This window comes from Macaca mulatta, chromosome 12 (assembly GCF_049350105.2).
Source record: "Macaca mulatta isolate MMU2019108-1 chromosome 12, T2T-MMU8v2.0, whole genome shotgun sequence".
Taxonomy (NCBI): Eukaryota; Metazoa; Chordata; class Mammalia; order Primates; family Cercopithecidae; genus Macaca; species Macaca mulatta.
Genome location: NC_133417.1, coordinates 145,273,101 through 145,300,161, shown reverse-complemented (window position 1 = coordinate 145,300,161; position 27,061 = coordinate 145,273,101). Strand labels below are relative to the sequence as shown.

Genomic DNA, 27,061 nt, shown 5'->3' with positions numbered 1-27,061 from the left:
GCCCCGTTAACATTGAGCTTCTGCTCCCAAACCCTCCCTGATACGTTTTCCCTCTGCGGTTACCAATGGCCTCCTACCTGCCAATCAGGCTCCTGCCTCTTGGAGGAGCCCCCGTGTCCTGGCTTCGGCCACACGTCCCCGAGTGTCGCCCCACCTCTCCCACCACCTTCACCAGCTCCTCTTCCTCCTCTCTTCCTGCTTCTAGAGGGGGAGGCTTCTCAACCTTTATTCTTTGCCCTCTTCATCTTCACACTTTCCTTGGTCAATCTCATCCACATCCCCACAGTCAGCACAGATTGACTTGCTGGTGTCACTTTGATTCTCAGGGACCCAGCCGGGAAGCCTTGTTGAGGCTGCCTTCAGCACACACCAGAGAGGTTTGCTTTTCCCACGCCTCCTGCCCTGGCCTGCGCTCCTGCAGCCTCTTGCCCTGATGACCTCAGGGTCTCTGCACGGGCTCCCCCTCCTCACCTGACCCCTCCAGCCTGATCGCAATGCAGTGATCAGAGCCAGCCATTTACAGTGTGGGTGGTGTCATGCCACTGCTGTCAGAGTGAAAGCCAACGTCCTCACCATGGCCAGGAGGCTCTGAGTGGGCTCCTCCCGCTCTTGGTTGACACTGTCTCCATCCACTCCCTATCACTCTGCTGCAGCCAGCCTTGCCCCAGCCCTGTAACCCCTTCTTGCACTCCCCAGCCTGCAGCCTTTGCACCTCATCATCTCTCCACCTAGGTGTGTTCAACAGACAGACACAGGCTAACTCACATCTTCTTCAACACTCTGCCCTGGTGTCACCTCTTCTCTGGCATATTCCACCATGCCCAGGCCGCCCAGTCATGCCCACCCTGACCTCTTCCCATCTGCTCACCACCTCTCACACTCTAAATAATTTCCTTACATGTCATGGGTATTGTTTATTTTTCTGACTTCTTTCCTGGCTTCACTAGAATTTACATTTCATGCAGGCAAGAGTTTGGGACTGTTTTTTTTTTCCTCCTGATTTATCTCAATTGCCTGAAACAATGACTGGCACATATTAGACACTTACTACACCTTGGACAGAACACCCCTCCCGCCCCCCATCTTGACATCTGACCTCAGTCTCTGTGGGCGTTCTGGGTCTCAGGGATACTCCTGCAGCTCTCTACAGGGTGTTCTGTGGGCGCTGCAAACCCAGCATGCCCCAAACTAAGCGCCTCATCTTCCTCTCTCTCCACAAATGCACTTTTCCCCTCCACAGGGAAACCCTAATGCAAGCAGAAGCCTGGAGACCCTGAAATTCCCCATGTCTGGGAGCATCTAACAGCATCGGGAGCTCAGGTGAGCCTATCGGGAGGAAGCGACGCCTGGGGCAAGTCCTGAAGGGCAACTGGCAGCAGTGGGGACCGAATCAGCCTGGTGTTCTCATGGCGCTGAAGAGGGGCCTCCTGCAGCAGCCAGGGGTTCCAGGAGGGGCAGGAGCAAGACAGGCAGTGAGGCCACAGAGAGGCTGACTCGGGAGCAAGGCGTTTACGCTAAGAACATGTGATGGGCGTGGCCAGGAGACAGGGCTGCGTGTCATTCCCTGTCACTCGGATGATGGATCAGACAGTCAGGAGAGACTGGAGGAAGACCAGTGAGAGAGCGGTGACCGGTGACAATAATCCAGCCTGGGAGGGACGGAACTGAACAAGGACAGGCTGGAAGGCAGCCCATGAACGTGGAGACAGCAGACCTGATTCTGGAGGCATTTAAGATGTGGGGGAGAAGGACTCAGCGCCTGCTCAGGTGTGGAGGAAGGAGAGGGGAGGATGATGGAGCTCCGTGGGGCATCCAGGCAGAGTGGAGGCCGCACCACTCCCTGAGAGGAAGAGCACGGGGGCAGGGGCTGGACACAGGAGTTGGTTCTGCAGAGGGGTCAGGGGCGGCCTGGGGGTCGTCAGCTGGAGGTGACCACAGGAACCACAGGGGTGAGTACATTGCTCTGAGTATGGACAGTGGGGACGGAAGGCTGGGGCCACAGCACCAGACACTGAAGGAAAAGGGAGCAGAACAAGAGCCAAAATGTGGGCCCAGAAATGAGCCAAACATTGCTGGCATCTGGGGACAGCCAGTCCCGGAGGTACGCGGCGACAGAAGCCGCATGGCAGTGGGAGGAGGGAGTATGACTGCCAGTGAGTCTTTATGTATGGGAGGAAGCGGGGCACGTCAGAGGCATTCGTGTGAATGTGCACCCCAAGAAGAGAGGAGACATGGGGACCCAGAGGTATCTGAGCAGGAGCAGAGACACATCATTGCCTGACTCATGCCCTGCTCTGCAGCTGCAATCAGGTAACCGGTGCGCAGACGGGGCAGGTGCTCCCAGAGAGACGGGCCATGCTGGGAGCAGGGTGCATCTTGCACTGTCCACAGGGTGCACTATGAGTGCAGGACCGTGAACAGGGTTGCCTCAGATCTCCCAACTTTTCAAAAGAAGCCAGATGTCGGTGCCTCTGTGTGAAATGTTCTGATTTTCAAAAACAAAGGTCAAAGTGAAAGTTTTAGTGAATTGTCCTCTGAAACGTGCAGGATAAATGACATCCCAATATACCCAATATACAGGCATGTGAGGAATGGGCTTGAAGGGTGCTCAGAAGCCACTGGAATTCTCACCGTGCCCCCCATAAAATCTGTCTCCCTATTTATGTTTAAGAAGCGGTTGCTCATGCCCATAATCCCAGCACTTTGGGAGGCCGAGGTGGGTGGATCCCCTGAAGTCAGGAGTTCGAGACCAGCCTGGCCAACATGGCGAAATCCTGTCTCTAGTAAAACAAATACAAAAATTACCTGAGCGCCTTTAATCCCAGCTACTCGGGAGGCTGAGGCAGGAGAATCACTTGAATCCGGCAGACAGAGGTTGCAGTGAGCCGAGATCATGCCACTGCACTCCAGCCTGGACAGAGTGAGGCTCTGTCTCAAAAAAAAAAAAAAAAAAAAAAAGTCACAAATAATCTTTAATTGGATTATTCTTTAAAAATCAGTGCTGAAAGGAAATCAACGAGCAGACTATGCGTGTTGGGCCCACAGGCTTCCAGCTGGGGCTCTACCCTGTCTCGTCCACAGAACAGCAGTTTAGGAGAGGCTGGGGGACCTGCAGGCATAAAATAAATATCTTTAATATTTATTTTATTAAATTATTATCTTTATTTTTATTGTAGTTTTTCTATCCAAAATAGAAACTCCTCTTCATTAATCTGCTTCTCTTTTCTTCTTCCTGAATTATTTTAGCTGTTCTTATCTGTTTATATTTCCAGATGATTTCAAGAATTATTTCATCCTGTTTCAAGAAAAATAAAATTTGGTGAGATTTCAAATAGAATTGAATTAAATTTCAAAATTGATTTGGAGATGTTGACATCATTACAATACACTTTTTTTAACCTAAGAATATTCTAATTAGTAATTGTTGGTATATGGGAAGACTACATTTTAAATATTCATTTTGAAATCCTTTAATTCTAATAGTGCAGCAGATTTTTCGGGTTAAAAATCCTGTCATCTGGAAATAATGATAATTTTGTCTACTTCTCTATTGTGTTCTGTGGTAGCCAGTACAGTGGCACATTGTCACACAGCAGCAGTTACAACCAAGAGCCCTGTCTTCATCTGACCTTGGCGGAGCGGGAATGATCCTGGTATTTAGCTGTGGGGATGCTGCAGGCTGTTGCTTGAGGCTAGTATTATTTATCATATGAGGAAAAATCACTTCTTTGGGGATGACAAATGCATGAAAGCTTGGGGAGAGTTTTTAATCAAAGCCTTTTAGCATCAGCTAGACTTGAAATGTGATCCTTTTAGCAGATTTGCTGACCTCGAAGTCTCTTTGCATTGCGGAAATAATCATGCCAGTGCGACGTGAGCTCTTTTAATGTGCTGCTGGGTCCTGACTGCTGACATTTTATTTGAGTTTTGTAACGATAGTTAAAAAAAAATCATTGATGCATAGTTTTTCTTCCCTGCAATCTTCATCAACCTTTTGTATCAGGAGTTTGCTATTTTGTAAAATGAATGGAGACTTTCCCACACTCTCTAAGGGTTTACCTAAGGTAGGAAAGATCTACTCCTGGCATAGCTAGAAGCTGGGCACAGGTCAAGTATGTGGGCCTGTCGGTTTTCTTTGAAGCAATTTTAACATCATGATGCTGCTGAGTTGTCTTCACTTCACTCCGTTTTCTCAGAAATAGACCTTTTTCTTGACGTTAACATTCACTCTTACATGATTGCTTTTAATAATCGTCTAAGCCCCCAGTCTTTCTTGTCATCTGTAAACTGAAGCTGTAAGAGGACCACTGAATAGAACACATATGAGGTGCTTAGTAAATAGCGCCAACCCTTCCTGTCATTTGGTGCATCTCCATCTGCAGTTTACTTTTTATAGTCTCTGAAATTGGGTTGCATGCTCATATTCTCCTGCTCGTTAAACTAGCTAGAGTTCCATCATTTTACTGTCCTCAACTCAGCCTACGTCAGAACAAGTTTTTGCTGCTATCGATCAATTCTATTATTTTTTCTAATTCATGAAAAATGATTTTTATGCCATTGTTTTTAGGAAAATGTGTTATCTGTGATTCTGCTTTGGAGAGAGATTGAACATTTTTTGATGCTATTGCAGATGATTTCTCCACGTTTTCTAAACAAAGGTGTATGTTTTCTCAGGGCTGTGAGTTTATTATCCCTCAAATCAACATTTCAAAAATTATATTATTCTAATTCTAATACTTGGCATTCTAATTTGCTTTTACCTTTGAGATCTGTCAAGTAGTGAGAGGCATGTACTAGAGTCTGCTGCTGCTACTTTATTTCTGTCTATTTCTTCTTCTTCTTCTTCTTTTTTTTTTTTTTTGTTTCTTTCAGATGGAGTCTTGCTCTGTCACCCAGCCTAGAGCGCAGTGGTGCAATCTCCGTCCACTGCAACCTCCGTCTCCAGGGTTCAAGTGATTCTCATACCTCAGCCTTTGGAGTAGCTGGAATTACAGGTGCCCATCATGACGCCAGGCTAAGTTTTGTATTTTTAGTAGAGATGGATTTCACCATGTTGGCCAGGCTAGTCTCGAACTACTGACGTCAGGTAATCTGCCCGCCTTGGCCTCCCAAAGTGCTGGGATTACAGGCATGAGCCACTGCGCCCAGCCCCTGTCTATTTCTTCTGATACTAAAGTCAGGTTTTTGCTGACTCTGTGTTAAGGATGTATTATTCACTAAAAGGTTTATAAATAAAACAGACCATTTGGGGTCTGAAATTTTACTTGATCAAATGTTAATTCTGCAATCATGCTTTCTTTTTGTTTGATTATACATCTGAACCTATGGTTGTCATTTCAACCTGAGTTGAAGTTTTTTGTTATGTATCTTGGCATATTACCACAACTACGTTTGCACCAACCTAATAAAATAGATTCTTTTTCTATGACTTGGGCGTTTTTTCCTTTTACTAGGTGAGTTTATCCTACTTACATTTATTGTCACAACTGACTTTTTTCTTGTTGTTTTTTTTCTTTTTTTTTTTTTTCTTTTTTTGTTGTAGTTAGTTTTAGGTGCTTTCTTATGATTTCCTTTATTTCTATATTTTTTGTTCTTTCAAGATTTATAGGATCTATATCCTTTTAAAAACCATGATTTACTATTAAAAATTTTAAGGACTCATATTACTCTAACAATAAACTCCAGGAATAAAACATAGCCTTTTGATTATCTCATCTGAAAATGAGGCAAAACACACTTTTTTTCTTATTACAATCTTATCCTCTCCCAAGTTTTTCCTCATGGAAAAACAATTAGATAATCAGTAATTGGGAAAAGAAGAGAAACTGGTTTAAATATAGTTACTGGCTTTAACTGTATTTAAGCCCAGTTTCCCTTTTTTCTTTTTGCAAACAATTACTATTTTTCATTATATATTATCTCAATAAACAAGGACAGACCTTTGCATTTTGTTTTGTAGCTATCTGGACAACATTTGCTGGAATTGTATATGCTGTGTTTGAATGTGGTTTTCTTCAGACGCTGTGTTTGAATGTGCTTTTCTTCACTGCCTGTGTTTTTATGCTGTGAAAGTCTTGGTCAAGGATTGTTATTATGTCTCAAGTTAATACCTGTGACATTTTGAGTTTCATATTGAGGAAGAGTTTAAAACTCCTACATGCAAATCAGGTGCTTGTGCAGGCTGCCTCTCTGTTACCCTCAGGCGTGAATACTTCCAGGTCTGGACACAATATTCGAGTTTCATATCCTCCAGCCCTCTCTAGATGTTTCTCTGCTGTTTTCTGGACTCTTAAGTTTTTGATGAAAACTAAAGCTAACTCAACGGATGTTCTATTTTATATACAAAATTATATATATTTTATTCTGGCTGGATGCCTTTAGGGTTTTTTTTCCTTGAAGTTCCAAAACTAGCCATGATCTCCGTGGTACCTGCTGATAATGCTGCTATCCTTACTCTGTTTACAGCCACCAAGCTGCCCAGCCAGTTGCCTCTGCCCTTCTTAAATTTTGCTGATTTGGAGCCACAAAAGGATTTCCAAATACTGCATCCATCAGCCATACACCCCACTCACACCCAGCCCTCAGCCCTCCTCCCTGCTGACCCAGACAACTGTGAGATCCAGACTCCCACCATCCATGTCCCCTGGACCACAGAGCTCTCCGGGCACCCCGATGAGGCTTTCTGGACACCTTCTTCCCTCCCATGGGCAGGAGGGTGGTGACATCCTCAAAGACTCTTGGCTCTGGGCCGCCTTTCTTCACTAGCATTTGTGTCATGAGGATAGCCCTCTAGTTTTACATTTTATATGGAATTTCTCTTTTTCTTTAAAGATCTGGGATTTGAACACTAAGAGGAGAGAGAAGAGGGGGCAGGTGGTTGTGGTGGTGAAAATAAACACGTGCCACCACCCACTCTGCCAGCTTTTGCTGTACCATGTTAGTTTGGGCCCTTGTCACTCCTTTAACCTTCCCATCGACATTCGTTCCCCTATGGCTTGTGGAGTTTCTACTGCGTGGTGGGAAGTGCTCTTAGTGCCTTGGTCCGTGGTGAGAGAGGTATAGCTCTTGTCCTCCGAAGCATGCGGCCCAGTGGGTGGGCAGCAAAAGGCGCTTCACGAGCACCTTCCAGATAGAGTTTCCATCAGTCGTACAGCCCGGTCGCACCCAACCCACATCCCTCCTCCCTCATGAACATAGCAAGTGCAACCAGGAGAGACAGGGCAGAGAGGGGGGTGGGTGTGGGGTGACGGGAGCCCAGAGGACGGCCACAGCAGAAGCAGCCAGAGTGGGGACGGGGCTGGGGGGCATTCCAGGTGCAAGAAAGGATGTCAGCAAAGGGTCAGGGACTCCACTTCATGCAGTTCTACGACACACACTGCTGTGGTTTAAGTTCGTTTTGTGTTTAATCGGTATATGCAAAAGAAAGCTGTTTTATTAGATTTCATTCATGTAACTTCTAGGCACAATCTTGCTACCATTTATGGAAGGACTACTGCATGCCAACATGAATCAGGTGTTTTAACAACTCCCTACATTTCCTATGTGTTTTCTTTAAGGATCTGTTAAATTCATATTACTTATTTATATTCTTAATAATTTACCTACTTATTCATGCTCTAATAGATGCCATCAATATAGTTCTATTTAATCTTTAGTTTCAGTTTTCTTTTCTGTATTTCAATTTCTCTACTATTTGGGGAAGAAAATTGCTGTTGAGATTATTCTGCAGTTTCTGATCCATCCTCTGTTTTCATTACTCTTTGCAATATCATAATTGAAACCTTTGTCATTTTTAAGGCACATGATATACTGCACAATACACTTTATGCTCATTCAGCCATTTAATCTATGTATATTTTTCAGTATAGATTCGGAACTATGGTCTGGGAAAGTGCTGACTTAGTGAATTGCTAATCCAGTGTGTAACCTTTTCTTTTTAAAGGAGAATGTAGTATTTGCAAATAAGTAATGCTTCACTATTTTGAATAAATAATACACTCACGTGAAGCAAAATTCGAAAGACAGAAAAAGGGTTGCCATAAAAACATTTCCCTGCCATCTGTGTTCCAGTATCCTGCTCTCCCCCTCAGGGACGGTAAGTGTCCCCATCGCCTTGTGTGACTGTCACAGGTCGTCTGCCCTATTTACATACTTTTACTTGTATGAGCAGAGGCATACGATCCGTGCTGTTTCGAACATTTAAAACTGTAACTACAGACCTTGGAAACCATTCCATATCGACAGACAAACCTGCCCCTTCTTCAGTGACCACATAGTGTTCATAATAGGGATGTGACAAAACTTACTTAGCCCACCTCTTATTCATAAAAAATATGGTTGCTTCCAAGTCTTTTGCTTATTAATTCAAATATTGGCTTTAGGTTCGTTAAACCAACCGATGCCCTATATCCCCGTATTTCCTTCTGAAGGGGTCTTCTCTGCCTTTTTTTCTGAATAATACTATTTGTTTTGTGACTTTTTGTTTTCATTGCCTGTTAGTGTCACAGGGCAACCAGCAACTGTATCTACACATCTTTATAATTCAAGTGTTCTAGCCCACATCCACATGAGTTCACTGCTTCTGTTGTGGAAACCGCATTGAAAGGGCAGTGGCCCTGGTGTTAGAAGATTCCAGTCTGTGTCCTGGTGCTGCCCCGACCCTGGGTAAGTCCATGAACCTTTCTTTATGAGTCTTAGACTTTCCATCTCAACATAGAGATGTAAGCCTTGTTTTTCTCACGACTGTAGTGAGGATTAACAGTTGTGATTTATGTTAAAATACACATGCAGGTGTGGGTGGACAGCTCCTCCCTCAGCGACAGGCCCCTTGAAAATGTTCTAGACTTCCTCCTCTCTGCTGCCATCTGTTTTCTCTCTTCCAGGATTGTGTTGCAATCTCTCCCTCGCTGATATTCCCCTCAGATCTACAGGGATAAGGATGTGGCCACTTTCCCTTCTTGGCCGGGGAGGCTCCGGCTGCCGCTGTGGGTGTGCCTGGGTCTGGGGTCTGGCTAACTTGGACCTGGGCCTTACCCCTGCTATGGTGTCTCTTCCTTCTGTAAAATCAACCCTAAAACCGGGCGACAGGTCATACATATATCTGACAATTTAGAAAGAACGCATCAGACTCAAACAATACACCCAGAAGCCTGGGGCAGTCTGGGCTCGTCACCTGGAGGACACCAGACACCCTGTGGACCCCCTTCATGGTTATCAGGTCCCTTGGAGAAGTCCAGATGGTGAAAAATAGGACATAGTTTTGAGACGGATGAGGGAGACTGGTGGTGGCAGGCTCAGGAGGGTGTTCCAGACCCAGTGTTAGAGGCTCTGAGACCTAGAATCTATATCATCGGAGGTTAATGCTTAACATGCATCAGGGTGGGGAGCTGCTTTTGTTCCCCACTGGTGCTCTGGGGAGCCGCGTGGTCTCTCTTTGCACCCAAACTCCCCATCCAAGTCCAGCTCCATTCTCTCTCTGCCCCAGCTGCCCTGCAGCCCTTTCCTCTTGCTCTTTGATGTTTTGCAGGCCCACAGCTCCCAAGCACAGAGGCATGAGCGGGGAGAATGTCACCAAGGTCAGCACCTTCATCCTGGTGGGCTTCCCCACGGCCCCGGGGCTGCAGTACCTGCTCTTCCTCCTCTTCCTGCTCACTTACCTCTTTGTCCTAGTGGAGAACCTGGCCATCATCCTGACTGTCTGGAGCAGCGCCTCCCTCCACAGGCCCATGTACTACTTTCTGAGCTCCATGTCTTTCTTGGAGATCTGGTACGTGTCTGACATCACCCCCAAGATGCTGGAGGGCTTCCTCCTCCAGCGGAAACGCATCTCTTTCGTCGGGTGCATGACGCAGCTCTACTTCTTCAGCTCCCTGGTGTGCACCGAGTGTGTGCTTCTGGCCTCCATGGCCTACGACCGCTACGTGGCCATCTGCCACCCGCTGCGCTACCACGTCCTCGTGACCCCGGGGCTGTGCCTCCAGCTGGTGGGCTTCTCCTTCGTGAGCGGCTTCACCATCTCCATGATCAAGGTCTATTTTATCTCCAGCGTCACATTCTGTGGCTCCAACGTCTTGAACCACTTCGTTTGTGACATTTCCCCTATCCTCAAGCTGGCCTGCACGGACTTCTCCACTGCTGAGCTGGTGGATTTCATCCTGGCCTTCATCATCCTGGTGTTTCCGCTTCTGGCCACCGTGCTGTCATATGGGCACATCACCCTGGCTGTCCTGCGCATCCCCTCGGCCACTGGCCGCTGGAGAGCCTTCTCCACCTGCGCCTCTCACCTCACCGTGGTCACCATCTTCTACACAGCCTTGCTTTTCATGTATGTCCGGCCCCAGGCCATTGATTCCCGGAGCTCCAACAAGCTCATCTCTGTTTTGTACACAGTTCTCACCCCCGTCTTGAACCCCTTGATATACTGCCTGAGGAATAAGGAATTTAAGAATGCCTTGAAAAAAGCCTCCGGCTTGGCTTGAGCTGTGCCATAGAGGGCAAGCTTTCTACCTTTCTGGAACTCCATCTCGGAATACACAACCAGCCCCTCTGAGGAGGCCATTTGACTGTCTGCATTATGGTAGTACCGCATTCATTTAAAAATTACTTCCAAATCCATTTTTCTCTTTCCAGAAAAAAACTGAGGTTGAGGTTAATATCATAGGTATTGTTGTTGGTGTTGTAATACCAGTACTTTCTTCTTTTTATAGATGCGCAAAGCCGTACTTAGTAAAGCTTAATAAATTTTCCTCGCCTTTAAAATGACCACGCACATTTCAGAAAGCAGCAAAACATGCCAGGTCATCTGAGATCGTAAAGTCCCCAATAAATTGCAGTGTGTTAAAGCACTGAAATGTTTAACCATGTGGCAAAATGAGCTCCACATGTCCCCAAAGCAAAATGTGTCTCGGAAGAGTAAGGACACGTAGCTTTCTGTTTTATACCCAAAGAATGTTCTCTGATTGTCCTGGATGGACGCCCCTCTACCTTTTTCCTACATAAACCCCTACTCCGTGCCCAGTCAGCTGCTGAGAAAATAAAAAGTGTTTTATTATTGCATGAGTTGATTCTGATTGAACCTAAATACACGCAGATGCCCAGGCAGGCAGGGCCACCTCTGTCCTGTTCACTGTTGGACCTGGCAGCCCAGCACAGTGTCTGGTGCCCAATGGGCATGCAGGAGACAGAGGCTGGGTATGGGCTGGGTTGGACGTGTAAGGGATCCACAGTGCAAGGAGAGATAAAGCAAACCCAAGTGGGGGCTGCAGGGAGGGGTGGAAGAGGGTCACCTGGATGGCATGATATTTACACCTTAAAACAGGAATAGAGGTTATCCAATTTAAAGGGTGGAAAAGAGGAAGGGTGTTCAATTTCGATGATAGCAAAGCCTCAGAGGCAGGAAGCAGCATGGAGCTGTGCAGAGTTCAAAGATGCAGCATCACGGGAGCCTGGTGTTCACCAAGGGGGAGACCTGAGACAAGAAGAGGACAGAGCCCCAAGAGCTCACACGTATGGTGGGTCAGAGCCCTGAGAGCTCCCAGGCGTGGCAGGCAGATCAGGACCTGAGAGTTCCCAGGCATGGCGGGCAGATCAGGACCTGAGAGCTCACAAGTGTGGCGGGCGGATCAGGACCCTGAGAGCTCCCAGGCGTGGCAGGCAGATCAGGACCCCGAGAGCTCACAGGTGTGGTGGGCGGATCAGGACCCCGAGAGCTCACAGGTGTGGCAGGCAGATCAGGACCCCGAGAGCTCCCAGGCGTAGCAGGCAGATCAGGACCCCGAGAGCTCCCCGCGTGTCAGGCAGATCAAAGCCCCAAGAGCTCCCAGGCGTGGGGGGCAGATCAGAACCCCGAGAGCTCCCAGGTGTGTTAGGCTGATCAGGACCCTGAGAGCTCCCGGGTGTGGCAGGCAGCATGGACTCGTCTGGCAATTAAGGTGGGGGCAGAGGTACGTTCAGTTTCCTGCCTTGGACAGGCTATTTGGCAGGTGTGTGAGAGATGTAGAGGGGACCCCGTGGGAGGCAAGGAGGCTGTGGAGGAGGCTGCTGGGATTGTCCACGTGAGGGATGAGCACTACCCTGAGTTGAGCAATGGATGCAGGAGCTGGATGTAGTGGCCGGGCCCATTTGAGAGCCATGTAAGTGTTCAAATCAGCATTTGGGGTTAGAGTGGGAACACAAGGAACTGAGGAGTGCATCCAGATATCTGCTGGGGACCCAGTGGACGCCAGAGCTGAAGGAGGACGTGCAGACGAGCGAAGGCTGTTGGGGGCTGAGGGAGCGGGTTTGGGCTGTAACTGCCACAGAGGGCCCCAGGGAGTCAGAACTGGTGGCACCTGATCTTACAGTAGGCAAAGGGGTAATTCCTATCAAATGGGTAGAAATCAGATCCAGGTGAAGACTTGTTCCAAGGCCAAGGGAGATGTAGGATTTCATGGGAGGGCAGGATGGGGTAGCAAAGGGCTTCATGGGGTCTGATTTAAGGGATCAGGCTGACTTGGGGTCAGGAATTTAGAGCCTGCCTCTCAGCGGGTGTGAGCAGGAGAGGGCGTCGGGCTTGGGTTTTGCTTGCTCCCAGTGAAGGCTGGTGGTGCCTTGGCCACATGCACACCTGTTCATCCACAGCTCTTCATCCACAGCCCTTCATCCATGGCTTTTCGTTCATAACTTTTCATCAACAGATCTTCACTCATGGCCCCTCATCCACAGCTCTTCACCTATGGCCCTTCATCCATGTCTCTTAATCCACGGCTCTTCATCCACAGCCCTTCATCCATGGCTTTTCGTTCATAACTTTTCATCAACAGCTCTTCACCCATGGCTCATCCACGGCTCTTCACCCACGGCCCCTCATCCACAGCTCTTCACCTATGGCCCTTCATCCATGTCTCTTAATCCACGGCTCTTTGCCCACGTTCCTTTATCCATGCCTCTTCACCCACGGCCCTTCATCCACGTCTCTTCACCCACGGCCCTTCATCCACGTCTCTTCACCCACGGCCCTTCATCCACGTCTCTTCACCCACGGCCCTTCATCCACGTCTCTTCACCCACGGCCCTTCATCCACGTCTCTTCACCCACGGCCCTTCATCCACGTCTCTTCACCCACGGCCCTTCATCCATGCCTCTTCATCCACGTCTCTTCATCCATGCTTCTTCAGCCACAGCTCTTGCCTGGTGGGCTGCTCACAGCAGGGCGATGTCTTCCTACCATCCCTCTCCTTGCTGCTGTCTGCCAGGGCCACCTTCAACACCTGTCTTCTTGTTTCAAACACGTACTTTCTAATAAGCTCTTACTAAATCTATCTTAATCAACTCTGGCATCCATCCAGTCCTCTGCACATTTTTGAGCCAGAGACAACCAAGAAAACCTTCTTCAGCTCATACTGTTAAGTTTCATCCCACTCTAGAATTGACCTTGTGAGTCTGGTTTTAATATAGAAACTGTTTTGTAGTTGATCGCAGCATCCTCAGACTGCACAGAACCCTGAAGCCCATCCTCCTCTGTACCGGCCAGTTCCCTGCCAGCTCCCAGGTGGCCAGGTCTGCTCTCACCCTCTGGGAGGAGGGCCACTCAGACCCCTGGGAACCCAGTTGGCTTGGAGCAGCTGTCTGGGCAGGAAGGTTGCACAGTGGTGCATCAACCACCACTGTACGTCCACCACCGGGAAATGATGAAGGTCTAAAATCTGCCTGTATCTGTATCTGAGTTATGGAGAAGTTGCTTTTCCTCCTCTGTACTCATTCTGACTGAGTTTGGATCTGTTTGCAGAGCTCGTGTCCACCCCATTAAAACCCACTTGTCACTTCCACATCTGCCAACCCCATGCTTGACACCCATGTTGTTGTATAGAAGCACCACCGTCCACTGACTGTCCACCTCCAGCTCATGTCCTTTCCAGAGTCCACTGTCCTTCTCTGGCCCCCTCTAAGCTGGTACAGAGTGAGTGCCGAGACTTCCTGCCACCCACAGTCAGGACCTCCCTCCTGGGCCTCCTGGGTGTCATGACCTTGAGTTTACCTCCTTTGTGTGCAATTGATCATCTGGGTCTCCACCCCTACTTAGCCGGCTGGGTCAGAGCCCATGTCCCTGCCTTATTTGGAGGAAGGGCACTAGGCTGGGTAGCCAGCCCAGGGACCCAGGCACAGGCTCAGAGCGATGCTACTGGTGCCATTCTCGGGGCTGTGGAGAGCTGATTTTTCCATCCCAGGCAGCTGGGCCAGGACATGGTTTGTCTCCAGTTAAATTACTCCATATCCTCTGTCCACACCCTTCTCTGGTCACAACTAACTGAGTCATTCATTCATTTACTCATTTATTCATCCAAGCACCTACTATGTGCCAGACACTCAAGGTAAACGATGAACAACATCGACAAAAATCTCAGCCCTCATACACTTTACATTCTATTAGATGACAGAGAAATACACAAAATAAATAGGTAAAATACTCGAATGGTATTCAGGGATACATGCTAAGGAAAATAAAAATACATCAGCTCTAGTCAGCTGAAAAATGGCCCCAAAATATAGGTCTATGTCAAATCTCTGGAACCTGTGAATACAACTTTATTTGGAAAAAGGGTCTTTGCAGATGTAACTAAATTAAGGATCTGGAGATGGGGAGATCAGTGTGGATTAACCAGGTAGGCCCTAAATGCAGTGACAAGTGTCCTCATAAGAGCCTGCGTGACAGGCAGATCAGAGCCCCAGGAGCTCCCAGGCATGGCAGGCAGATCAGGACCCGAGAGCTCCCAGGCATGGCAGGCGGATCAGGACCCAAGAGTTCCCAGGCATGGCAGGCATACCACCTGACTTCCAATTATACTACAAAGCTACAGTAACCAAACCAGCATGTTACTAGCATAGAAACAGACACATAGACCAATGGAACAGGACAGAGAACCCAGATATAAATCCACACATTTACAGTGAACTCATTTTCAACAAAGGTGCCAAGGACCTATGATGAGGAAAGGATAGATTCGTCAATAAATGGTGCTGGGAAAACTGGATATCCATGTGCAGAAGAATGAAACTGGACCCCCATCTCTCACCACATAAGAAAATTCAATCCAAATGGATTAAATACTTAAATCTAAGACTCAAAACTACAAAACCACTAGAAGAAAACATTGTGGAAACACTCCAGGACATTGGTCTGCGCAAAGAATGATTTTGTGCAAGACCTCAAAAGAACAGGCAACCAAAGCAAAAACAGACAAACAGGATTACATCAAACTAAAAAGTTTCTACACAACAAAGGAAACAAGCAACAGAGTAAAAAGGCAACCCACAGAAAATAATTACAAACTATCTATCTGACAAGGGATTAATAACCAGAATATATAAGGAACTCAAATAACTCAATGGCAAAAAAAAAAAAAGCAAAAAAAAAAAACAAAACAAATAATCTCATTTAAAAATGGGTAAAATATCTGAATAGATATTTCTCAAAAGCATACATACAAATGGCAAACAGGTATGTAAAAAAATGCTCAACATCACTAATAATCACAGAAATGTGAATCAAAACCACAGTGAGATGCCATCTCATCCCATTTAAAATGGCTTTTATTTTTAAAAAGACAGGGAATAATAGTTTTTGGTGAGAATGTAGAGAAAGGAGAACGCTCATTCGTTGTTGATGAGAATGTAAATTAGTACAGCCACCATAGGCAACAGTATGGAGGTTTCTCAACAAACTAAAAACAGAACTACCATATAATCCCACATTTCCACTACTGTATATATATCCAAAAGAAAGGAAATCAATGCACTGAAGGAGTCTCTGCACTCCCATGTTTACTGCAGCACTATTCACAATAACCAAAATATGGAATCAACCTAAGTGTCCATCTGAATGAATGAATGGATAAAAAAAGTGGTACTATATGCAGTGGAATATTATTCAGCCATAAAAGAGAATGAAATCTTGTTATTTGCAGGAACTGGATGTCATTATGTTAAGTGACATAAGCCAGGCACAAAGACACATATCGCATGTTCTCACTCATATGTGGGAGCTTAAAAAGTGGATCTCATGGAAATAGTAGATTGGTGGTTATGAGAGGCTAGGAAGGGTACGGGGGACTGGGGTGAAGCGAGGTTGATTAATGGATGCAGATATATAGTTTGATAGAAAAAATAAGACTGAGGTTAGAGATCAGTAAGGTGACTATAGTTTTCAGTAATCTATTGCATATATCAAAATAGCCATAATTTGAATGTTTCTGGTATAAAGAAAAGACAAATATTTAAGGTGATGAATAGCCCATTTATACTAATTTGATATTTACAAATTATAATTGCATTCAATCGTATGTACTCCAAAAATATATACATCTATTATGCATAAATTTGAAAATAATAAACACACACTCAAAGAGACACACAGGAGAGATCTGACACACAGACCATGGGGAGGCGACGTGACCTGAGATGCAGAGATCGAAGTGTTGGTGCCACAGACCCTGAAGCCAGGAGCCCCCAGAAGCTGGGAGAGGCTGGACAGGGTTCCTCCCCTGGCAGCCCAAGCTGACTCATCTGGCAGGAGAGGAAAAAGGAATGTCCTGGCTGGGTGTGGGATTGTAGGAAGTGAGGGAACAGGCGGGCTGATGCAGAGGGAGAACATTCCAGAAGGCACAGTGAGTCCTAAAGCCCCAAGCAGGGTGGCAGGAGCCAGCCTACTTGAGGAGCACCTGGGGCCATAGAATTAAAGTGGAGAGAACAGGGGAGGTCAGAAGAACTGGACCAGAGAGGAAACAGAAGTCAGGTGGGACAAATCCTTCCCTCAGAGGGTGTGGGCTGCACAGGAACAAGGGTGACCCATGGACAGCAGCGCCTTCAGTAGGGAGTGTGGGAGATAGCCACTGAGGAGGGTGAAGGGCCCAAACGGGGGGGCCAGGAGTGGCTCAACAGCCTCTGCTTGGATGCCCTCAGCCAGGCAGGGGCCAGCCTGGCCCCAGAGGCACCGGCTCACCTAATTGGCAGTGTGGGCCTTTCCATCAGCAGGGGGATAATTGGACCCTGGAGTCCCTGTGCTCATCAGAAAAAGCCACAGTGGTGTCTCCCCAGTGCCTCAGGCAGCCCACTTCTCAAGAGCACGTTCAAGGCTTGTCTGGTCACTGTGGCCAGCCTGGGAGTTGCTGGACACAGGCAGAAGCTACTCTTCACTCCTGCAGGCAGCTGCAGCCATTTGCAGTGAGGCTTCCCGACAGGCCAGGTAGGGTCCAGCACTTTCCAAGTTGCTGATGGGCTCATTTTGCTGTGATTTTAGGGTACGATGTATTCCTTGCTTGGGGAGAGAGCTCTTCGTTTGTGTGTGTGATTGACACTCCCCACTCCACATGCCCCCCACATACAATCTGGGGCAGGGATTCCCCTCTGCAGTCTCATGGCCAGCACCAAGCAGGATGGCTCATGGATGCTCCATAAGTGGCCCTTGCATTTTTGAGTACTGTGCTGAGCACATATTCATAGGCATCGGGTTATGCCCTGATGTCTAACATCTCACCCAGAATTAGCCAGCAGCCTCAGGTGGCTGAATGGGGCAGAGAGCATCTGCTCACTCATCGTTGATGAGGATTGGTTCTAGGTGGCTCTGCCAGGCACCAGGGAAGGCATCAGAGTAAATGGCGGCAGGCTGATGGTAGGTGCAGCCGGGAGGAGCTACCGCAGTACCCGTCTCATGGACCACCCCAAAATACGTCCGCTCTGTGGCATGGAAAGCTTCACTTTCCTCTCTCAGATTGGAGACCTAGGTTTGAATTTGTGACTGGGCAAAAACAGTCTTTGTAACACATTGGAGAACCTTGTTTATGATGAGAGGATGCCAGCCTCCCTCGGCAGCATCCGCTTGGCCTTTCAGTCTGTCTACAGAAACCAGGGAGGCACAGCCAAGTTAAAAAGGCAGCCGTGCCCGTAGCTATGGGGGACCCTGGAACAGAAACGGGCATTTGAGGAAAAAAAGATGAACGCCAAAGTCTGGAGTTCAGTCCACTGTAATACCAACGTCAATCCCTTACTTTGATGAACAAACCCTCTTCATGCAGGAGGAAGCTGAATGCAGGGGCTCCCGGGGCTCTCTGCACTCTCTTTGTAACTTTTCTGTAAATCTAAAATGATTCCAAAATAAAAAGTTTGTTTAAAAGAAAATGCAGCCATTGTCTAAAGTTCAGGGGATGGAGACAGTGTGTTGTAAAGGGCCCTGAATTTGTCAAGTAACACAGTTTCAATTTAACGAATCAATCTGGTATTAACTAGCCAACCCATTAGAGATCAGTTACCACTATCCAAATCAAGAGAAATCTATAGGGGCCTCCACTGTCCTGGGTTAAAAGCATAAGAACCAAAGCTCGCTACCCCCACCGCCAGCTCTCCCCAGCAAACCCAGTTGACAGGTGGGGGCCGCTGGCCTTCCAAGGAGCTTCTGTGGCCCCCAACTTTCCTCCTTGTGGACTTTAAAGCCCTCTGTGGCCACTCAGCTGGGAAAGGCACACAGTCACCACCCTGGATGGTGTCTAAAGAGGCAACATTCAGACTCATATCTGGAGATCCCTTTAACGGCAGGGTTCTTATTGCTTTTGTTTTGGGGAGATAGTAGGCAGTGACTGCAGTGAGTAGCAAATGCTTGTGAAATTGATCCTAAACTCTGAACTGCACGCTGGCATTTTAAGGCAGGGAATGGCCATGCCACCCCAGTGGGTGATCTTGAGTTCCCACAGAATGCTCACCCTAGACAGCAGCAGTACAGGTGCGTTTCTCAGTATAAACCTGTCCCTGGACAATTCCTTTCTAGAATTTCGTTTTTCAGCCTGGAACTCATCCATGAACTCCAGACTCGTATAGCCAACCCCCTACATGTCACCGTGAGGCTCTCCAGGAAGTGCCGTGCACCACACCTCCCCCAGCACAGCCTCCCGATTATTCGGCACCCACCTGGCCCTCTCCTAGTCTTCTCATCAATTTTCAGCATTCTGGGCCAGAAACCTGGAGTCACCCTCCCCAGCTGTGAGCTGGTGGAAGTCTGCCATTCAACCACCTAGACTGCCAGTGAAGCAACCACCAGGTGCCCTGTGGGGCAAGGGGCTGCGGCTACCCTCTCTCTCCCTCGCCTGTGGACCAGGTCCCCGAGAGCCAGGCAGCCCTCTCCTGGGAGCCCTCCCTGCATTCCTCTGGCTGGTTAGCCCGGTTTGGGGTCCTGCCCTGGTAGGCTGATAGCCCCTCACCTCGGGCCAAGGTTGCTGCTGTGACTTGCAGGAACCCTCAGGTGAAGGACCCTAAGGAGGGCCAGCTCTGTGTCCATGCCCACTTGGATTCTGAGAGCTGCCCCGAGCATGTGTGGACTGGTAGTGCCCCTAGACTCAGAGGTTTGGGTTTCACCCACCCAGGAGCTGCCCGGCTCTGTTCCTCAGCATATTCTCTTCCTTATTCCTACTTCATGGTTATATCTAAATGCAAGCACACAGAAGTTTTCTACTTTAAAACTCAGAAGATCAGCAGATCACTGCTCTCTCCTGGTGTTCTCAGGAACCGTGTGGCCTCTCTTTGTACCCAAACTCCCCATCCAAGTCCAGCTCCATTCTCTCTCTGCCCCAGCTGCCCTGCAGCCCTTTCCTCTTGCTCTTTGATGTTTTGCAGGCCCACAGCTCCCAAGCACAGAGGCATGAGCGGGGAGAATGTCACCAAGGTCAGCACCTTCATCCTGGTGGGCTTCCCCACGGCCCCGGGGCTGCAGTACCTGCTCTTCCTCCTCTTCCTGCTCACTTACCTCTTTGTCCTGGTGGAGAACCTGGCCATCATCCTGACTGTCTGGAGCAGCGCCTCCCTCCACAGGCCCATGTACTACTTTCTGAGCTCCATGTCTTTCTTGGAGATCTGGTATGTGTCTGACATCACCCCCAAGATGCTGGAGGGCTTCCTCCTCCAGCGGAAACGCATCTCTTTCGTCGGGTGCATGATGCAGCTCTACTTCTTCAGCTCCCTGGTGTGCACCGAGTGTGTGCTTCTGGCCTCCATGGCCTACGACCGCTACGTGGCCATCTGCCACCCACTGCACTACCACGTCCTCGTGACCCCGGGGCTGTGCCTCCAGCTGGTGGGCTTCTCCTTCGTGAGCGGCTTCACCATCTCCATGATCAAGGTCTGTTTTATCTCCAGCGTCACGTTCTGTGGCTCCAACATCTTGAACCACTTCTTTTGTGACATTTCCCCTATCCTCAAGCTGGCCTGCACGGACTTCTCCACTGCTGAGCTGGTGGATTTCATCCTGGCCTTCATCATCCTGGTGTTTCCGCTCCTGGCCACCGTGCTGTCATATGGGCACATCACCCTGGCTGTCCTGCGCATCCCCTTGGCCACTGGCCGCTGGAGAGCCTTCTCCACCTGCGCCTCTCACCTCACCGTGGTCACCATCTTCTACATGGCTATGATTTTCACGTATGTCCGGCCCCAAGCCATTGATTCCCGGAGCTCCAACAAGCTCATCTCTGCCGTGTACACTGTTGTCACGCCAATAATTAACCCATTGATCTACTGCCTGAGGAACAAGGAATTTAAGGATGAATTGAAAAAGGCCTTGGGCTTGGGTCAAACTTCATACTAAGACAACTAAATGTCCTAGGGTAAAAATCTGTAGTGATGAAACAACATTGTATACGGCACTTTGTGCTCTTTGAATTAATTTTTAAGTGAAATTTAACAAACCTACAGAACTGTGCACAAGTAATTAGCCTTCGTCTACATATGTTTTCACAAAAGGACCGTGCTCATGGAACCAGCTCCCAGATCAAGAACTAGAAGCTGCCTTCATGCCCTCTCCCAGTCATTATCCCTCCTCCACGAGAAGCACTATCCTGACTTCCAAAACCAGATGCTAGCATTGGTGTTTTTGAAGGGTTTATGCATAAAGTATGCACCCTGTTATGTTCAGCTTCTTTCATTCACTGTGCTGCCTGCCCGAATCCTTGATGTTTTTGCATGTAACAGTAACTCATGCATTCTCATGGCTGTCCAATATTCATAATTCATAATACATTTATACTGCATAGTACATAAAGCATAATACATTTAAACTGGATAATACATATACTGGAATAATGCATATACTGTATTATGTATTATGTATACATAATACATTACGCTGGGAGAAACCCTGTCCTGCCTCTCCCAGGAGGCATAAGCCACGGTGCTTGGCCACAATTTAGGTATCTAAATATAGAAAAGGTAAGTAAAAATGTAGTATCATAATCTTATGGGACCACCATCTTATATGCTGTTCGCTTCATCATTCACCAAATGTCGTTATGTGGTGCGCTACTGTGTCAGTTGAGAATATGGCTTATTTCTGGATCCTCTGTTCTATTTAATTGATCACTGTATCTATCAATATCACACCCTCCGTCCACACTACACAGTCTTGATTGATATGATTATGTAGTAAATCTTGACACTGGAAGAATGACTCCTCCTACTTTATTACTCTGTTTCAAAATTCTTGTGACTATTGTACGGCCTTTACATTTTTATACAACTTTTATAGTAAGCCTGTCTATGTCTACAAGAAAACCTTGCTGAGATTTTGCTAGAAATTCCATTAAACCTAAAAATCAATTTGGGAAGAACTGACTTCATGACTCTGTTGAGTCTTTCAATCCATGAACATCGTAAGCCCCTCCAATCACTGCGGTCTTCTTCATTGTTTTAATCAGTGTTTTGTACTTTTTAGTATGCAGATTCTGTGTATGTGTTGCTGGATTTAGACCTAAATATTATATTTTCTTTGAAGCAACTGTAAATGGTATTCCATCTTTTATTTCAGTTTCCGTCTGTTTGTTGTTAGTATGTAGGATGCAGTTGATTTTCATATGTTGACGTTTCAGTCTGCAAACTTGCTGCGCTCACTCATTAGTTCTAGGAATTGTTTGTAGATTCCTTTGGGTTTTCTATGTGAACAGTCATGTCAACTAAAAACAGAGTTTTATTTCTTCCTTTCTGATCTGTATGAATTTTATTTTTTGCCTTCTTGCATGGCCTATTACCAGAACTTCCAGTGCTCTGTTGAATAAGAGTGGGCAGAGCAGAAATCCTTGCCTTGTTTCCTACTTAGAAGACGAGCACTCAGTCTTTCATGATTACGTACAATGATGCAGTTTTCGTGCATGTGCTTATCAAGCTGAAGCAGTTTGCTGAGAGCAGTTTTTGTTTTTACCATAAATGAGTATTTAGTTTTGTCCTTATTTGCTGACAGCAGTTTTATTTGCTGATAGTTTTTGTTTTTACCATAAATATTTAGTTTTGTCCTTATTTGCTGAGAGCAGTTTTATTTGCTGAGAGCAGTTTTTGCTTTTACCATAAATGAGTATTTAGTTTCGTCAAGTGATGCAAAAAACTGCATCAGGCAATCTGGTCATAGATTTTTTCTTTCACCTGCGGATAAGGTGTATTACATCGGTTGATTTTCAAATACCAGATTAGCCTTGCATCTTTTGAATAAATCACCTTGGGTTGTGGTGTATTATTCATTTCATATAGTGTTGGATTCAATTTGCTAACATTTTGTTAATGATTTTTGTGTCTATGTTCATGAGCGATAGTAGTCTATTGGGGTTTGAAGTTATTTTCATCCTGTCTTTGTATGGTTTTGGTATCATAAAACAAGTTGCAAAGCCTCTTCTGCTTTCTGGAGAAGATTGTATAAAGTTGTTTAAACATTTGCTAAAATTCTCCAGTGAGATTATCTGGAACCGGGAATCTTCTCTGGCGGGGGGTGGGAAGTGGGTTGTGTGTTAAAATTACAGATTCAGCTTCTTTAATGGGTACAGGACTGTTCAGGTTATCAAATAATTAACAGATTAGGGCTCATGTCTGCTGTGTTTTGTCTTGTTTCCTTTGCCTTTTTTTTTTTTTTAACCTTCCAATGAATACAGTACATTTTTTTAGAATTCAATCTTGATTTACTGATAATGTCTTGGGAAATATCATTAGGTATAGTTTTTGTAGTGGTTGCTCTAGGTATCACAGCACACAGATGTAACTTCTCACAACCTATTTGTGTGGATGTTTTACTGCTTCAAGGGGAGTATCACAGAATTCTTTCATGTAGGTGCTTTTACCCTCCCCATTTTTTATATAGTGATGGTCGTATTTCCTGTATGTGCAGTAAGCACTACATCGACGATGTTATGATTTTTGTTTTAACCACCAAATATAATTTTAAAAACTCAGTGAGGGATCGTTTACTATATTTTTCTATTTTACCTATTCTGTTGTTCTTCCTTCCTTCTGAAGGCCCCAGCGTTCTTGTGTTACTTTCTGTTTGAAAGCTTCCTTTAGCCAAACTTTAAAGGGGGGAAGAGCTCACTGGAAACAAAGTCTCTTAGATTTTTCATCACCTGAGAATGCCTTCGTTTCTCTCATCCCCCCCACCCACCAAAGAATCGTTTTGCTGGGTGTAGGATTTGCTGCCCAGCGGGGCTCCTTGTTCCTCTGGATTGACGAGCCCTCCACCACCACCAGGTGAGCCAGGCACCATCAACCAGAAGCCCCGCCTCCATGGATTTTATCTCCTTCAGTCCTGAGGCCCTGGAATCCAGCTCCCGATGAGTATGTCCAGGGAGAAGGCAGTGTCAGAAGTGCCTGACACGGGGAGCCAATTTCCAAAATATAATGGTAGGTAATAAATAATACCAAATGTTCAAAAGAAGCTTTAGGACGGCGACGTCCGGTAATTATTTAATTTTATATTGTTTCCTATGGTGATCTCTCTCCTTTTCTTATACCATCAGTAAAAGGTGAAACACTAGAATCTTACCTTAGAAAATAAGATAAAGGCGTGTCTTCACCTGGGGTAAAGCTGATGAGAAAAATCTGAAAACGTCCCCGCCATCCCCCATTCATTTCCCAGAATTCTCAGAAACACCGAAAAAGATGCTGGGCTTTCTAGAGATATGGAGATGTGAAGGGAGGCCTTGAGTCCTTCTATTTGAAGATTATAAGCTGTGACTCAGTGGGGCTGGAGGATTCAGGGCTGTCTGGTTACACCCTCCAGTTGTATGTGTGTTCATACAACTTTCTTTGTGGCATATGTGATGTGTCAGGAGCTTTGCATGGGGCTGGGGGCACAGCGAAGGATGTGGACGTGGTCCCTGCTCACGGAAAACAGAGTCTAGACCAGTATTTCTCTCATGTGGACTATTTGCATCAGAATTGGTTGGAAGATTGTTAAATGGATTTCAAGGTCCCTCCAGGATCTGAAAACCAGGCCCCCCCCCTGCGTTGGGGACGGGGAATCCGTATTTCTGACAAAAAGCAATTCTTCAATTATGGAAACATCCATACAACCGGCCTTAGTTTACACAGCCGCATTCCCACTGTTTTACAATCGCATGATCATTTCTGAAAAGTTGAAAACAAAGTTAAAGAATATTTCAGGGGTTAAGAACAAAAAGCCCGAGGAACACAAAAGATCATAAAAACCCTTCCAAACAGGAGGCGTACTTGGAAGGAAACCTCACACGCAAGGTTCCTACGTGGAGCCCAGAGCCCAGGTCCTGACGGGAGCACAGGTTTAAGAGATGGACTTGGAGCGTGTGCTTTTCCGTTTGTTTTCCCCTCTATTCAATGTGTTCACAGCAGGTCCCCTGGATGAGACCACTCAGCCTTCAGCCCCAGAGGCGACCCAGGCCGTCCTTGCCAGGTCCCTGTCCCGGACTGGCGCCCCGCGGCAGAGGTTCCACCCCGTCCCTCCGCTCCTCGCCCCGCTTTCCCCGTTTCCCTCCCCAGCTAGAACGTTCTGAGAGCTAGGAACGTTCTCTAGGAGGTCGCTTTGACGTCCACACCGCGCCTGCGGGATTCGGGGACGCGGGGAGCACAGGACCCTGGGACGCAGGACCCTGAGACGCAGAGGTCGCTCCACGCCCGGGGCTGCCTCAGCTCTCCCGACACTGCAGCAACTCAGAACCTAGGCAGGGGCCGGGCAGCGAGCCTGCTGCCCCCACCCTCACCTCCAACCCCCGCCTCTCAGCCCTCAGCCCAACCCGCAGGACCCCCGGCAGCCCGCTGGCGATCTCCGCGGAAGCCCCCGAGGGCCTCGGCGCAGCACCGCCCGGACGCGCCGCTAGAAGGTTCCCGACAGGCGCCGCGGGCACCCCAGCCGTGACGTCACGGCAGCGCGCCTGCCGCAGGAAAGGGCCCCGCCGCGACCGCGTCCCCTTGGGTCCTTGAGCCTGAGCTGACGGGGTAGCCATGGCCTTCCGGCTCCTGAAACTGGCCCCGACGACCGCGTCCGTCCGGGTCCTGGCGGCGGGCGCCCAGCGCGTGGTGAGCGGGCAGCGGGCGGCGGCGGGCGAGGTGGGGGAGGGGGGCAGTTCCACATCTCACCCGGCCTCTGGCGGCGGCTCCCAGGGTCGCTCTCGGGGTGGGTTTGGGGGACCCCTCCGGCCTCCGGAATTGTTTGGTCTTTGGTCGTGGACAGACTTCAGGGGGGCCACGAGCTTCTGCAGGCCATTTTATCTCAGCTTTAAGCAAAACGCTGGAGCGCGGAGGTGATCGCCCGGAGGCTGCCCTGATGCGGGAGGCCAGTGTGCGGGTGGCAGGCCGGGGGCACGCGCGCTTGTCATTCGATAATTCACGTAGCAGCCCTGTCAAGAGCCATTTAAAGGTCGGGCCCTGCTAGGTGCTGGGGTGATGCGATGTTGAGCAGAAACGGAGTCCAGTGCTTGTGTTCTCTTCCTTCTGCCTTTACTCTTACTGACTACTCATTTCTTAGCAGTTTGCCCCCGCCTTTTTCAGTGAAATTGTTTCATACATTTGTAACACAGTTGGATTGCTTTGTCATACTCTGCTTTACATCCTGGGATCCTTCTACCTAATGAGTTTTCAAAAATGTGCATACATTGCATGCATTCTTTGTGCTATAAGGTTCTATGGATTTTTTTCTTTGTGCTATAAGGTTCTATGGGTTCTGACAAGTGTATGATGGCATGTCGCCACTGTTATAGGTTCATACAGAGTAGCTTCCCTGCCTTAAAAAATTCGCCTCTGCTTTACCTATTAAACCCTTCTTTTCCTCGAACCCCTGACAACCACAGGTATCATTACCATTTCCATAGTTGCCTTTTGTGGAATGTCATATAATTAGAATTATACAATATATTGCCTTTTCAGACGCCTTGAATACTTGGAAGTATCTGTGTAAGATTCACTTATGTCTTCGTGGCTTGATAACTCATTTCTTTTTAATCACTGAATAATATCTCATTGCATGGATGTATTTCAGTTAATCCATTCAGCAATTGAAGGGCATCTTGGTTGCTTCAAGTTTTTGGCAATTATGAATAAAGCTGCTGTAATCATGTATGTGCAGATTGTTTTTGGAAACACATTTTTATATCAGTTGGGTAATACCTGGAAGAGTGATTACCGGATCATGTAGTAAGACTAGTTTTCTAAGCAGGTGCCAAGCCATCTTCCAGAGTGACTGTGCCATTTGACTCCCACCAGCAGTGAAGGCTCTCCTTGTTGCTCTGCATCTTGCCAACGTGCGGGGCTGTCCGTTACTTTGGATTGCTATCCATTCTGATAGATGCGTAGTGGTATCTTGTTTTAACTTTGGAATATCTCATGACATACAGTGTTCAGCATCTTTTCATATGCTTATTTGCTATCTGAGTTAATTTCATTTGCGAGAGGTGTTCACATCTTTTGCCCATTTTTAAATTGGGTTGTCTGCTCTGCATTGTTTTGTAACTTGTTTCTTCCTTACTCTTCAGTTATCAAATAAATCAAGATCGAAAAATATCTTGATATTTTATATTCTCCTGTTTTATTTAAATTTCACAAAGAAGTATTTTAATATTTTTATATTTTCTTGAGTACTTAGTATTCCGTAATATGGATATGCCTTACATTTTTTTTAACTATTCCTTCGTTGTCGGACATTTAAGGGTTTCTGTTTGCATTTTTGATGTTCCATATCATACTTCATTGAGCATCCTTATAGGTCAGTCTTATGTATATAGCCTTTGAATGGATTCCTAATGCTGTAGACCCAGTGTCCTCTAGGTT

General features: G+C 47.2%; 3 protein-coding genes across 4 annotated transcripts in view; all 3 read left to right on the top strand.

Moving 5' to 3' along the window:
- Window positions 1–7,255: 7,255 nt before the first annotated feature.
- LOC715023 (olfactory receptor 6B3) lies at window positions 7,256–11,055 on the top strand. The gene is made up of 2 exons (XM_028831308.2): window positions 7,256–8,664; window positions 9,527–11,055. Exon 2 carries the CDS (start codon window positions 9,552–9,554, stop codon window positions 10,476–10,478), a length of 927 nt encoding a protein of 308 aa, XP_028687141.2. The 5' UTR covers window positions 7,256–8,664; window positions 9,527–9,551; the 3' UTR covers window positions 10,479–11,055.
- An 8,606-nt stretch (window positions 11,056–19,661) lies between these two features.
- OR6B2 (olfactory receptor family 6 subfamily B member 2) lies at window positions 19,662–20,600 on the top strand. Its single transcript, XM_028831307.2, has one exon. It carries the CDS (start codon window positions 19,662–19,664, stop codon window positions 20,598–20,600), a length of 939 nt encoding a protein of 312 aa, XP_028687140.2.
- Window positions 20,601–25,209: 4,609 nt separating this feature from the next.
- Window positions 25,210–27,061, top strand: part of NDUFA10 (NADH:ubiquinone oxidoreductase subunit A10) — a 65,575-nt gene continuing 63,723 nt past the window's right edge. For both annotated transcript variants that reach the window (XM_015111498.3, XM_028831306.2), the window contains exon 1: window positions 25,210–25,315. In XM_015111498.3, coding sequence (XP_014966984.1) covers window positions 25,241–25,315 — 75 coding nt within the window. In that variant the 5' untranslated portion in view covers window positions 25,210–25,240. The remainder of the gene's footprint in view (window positions 25,316–27,061) is intronic.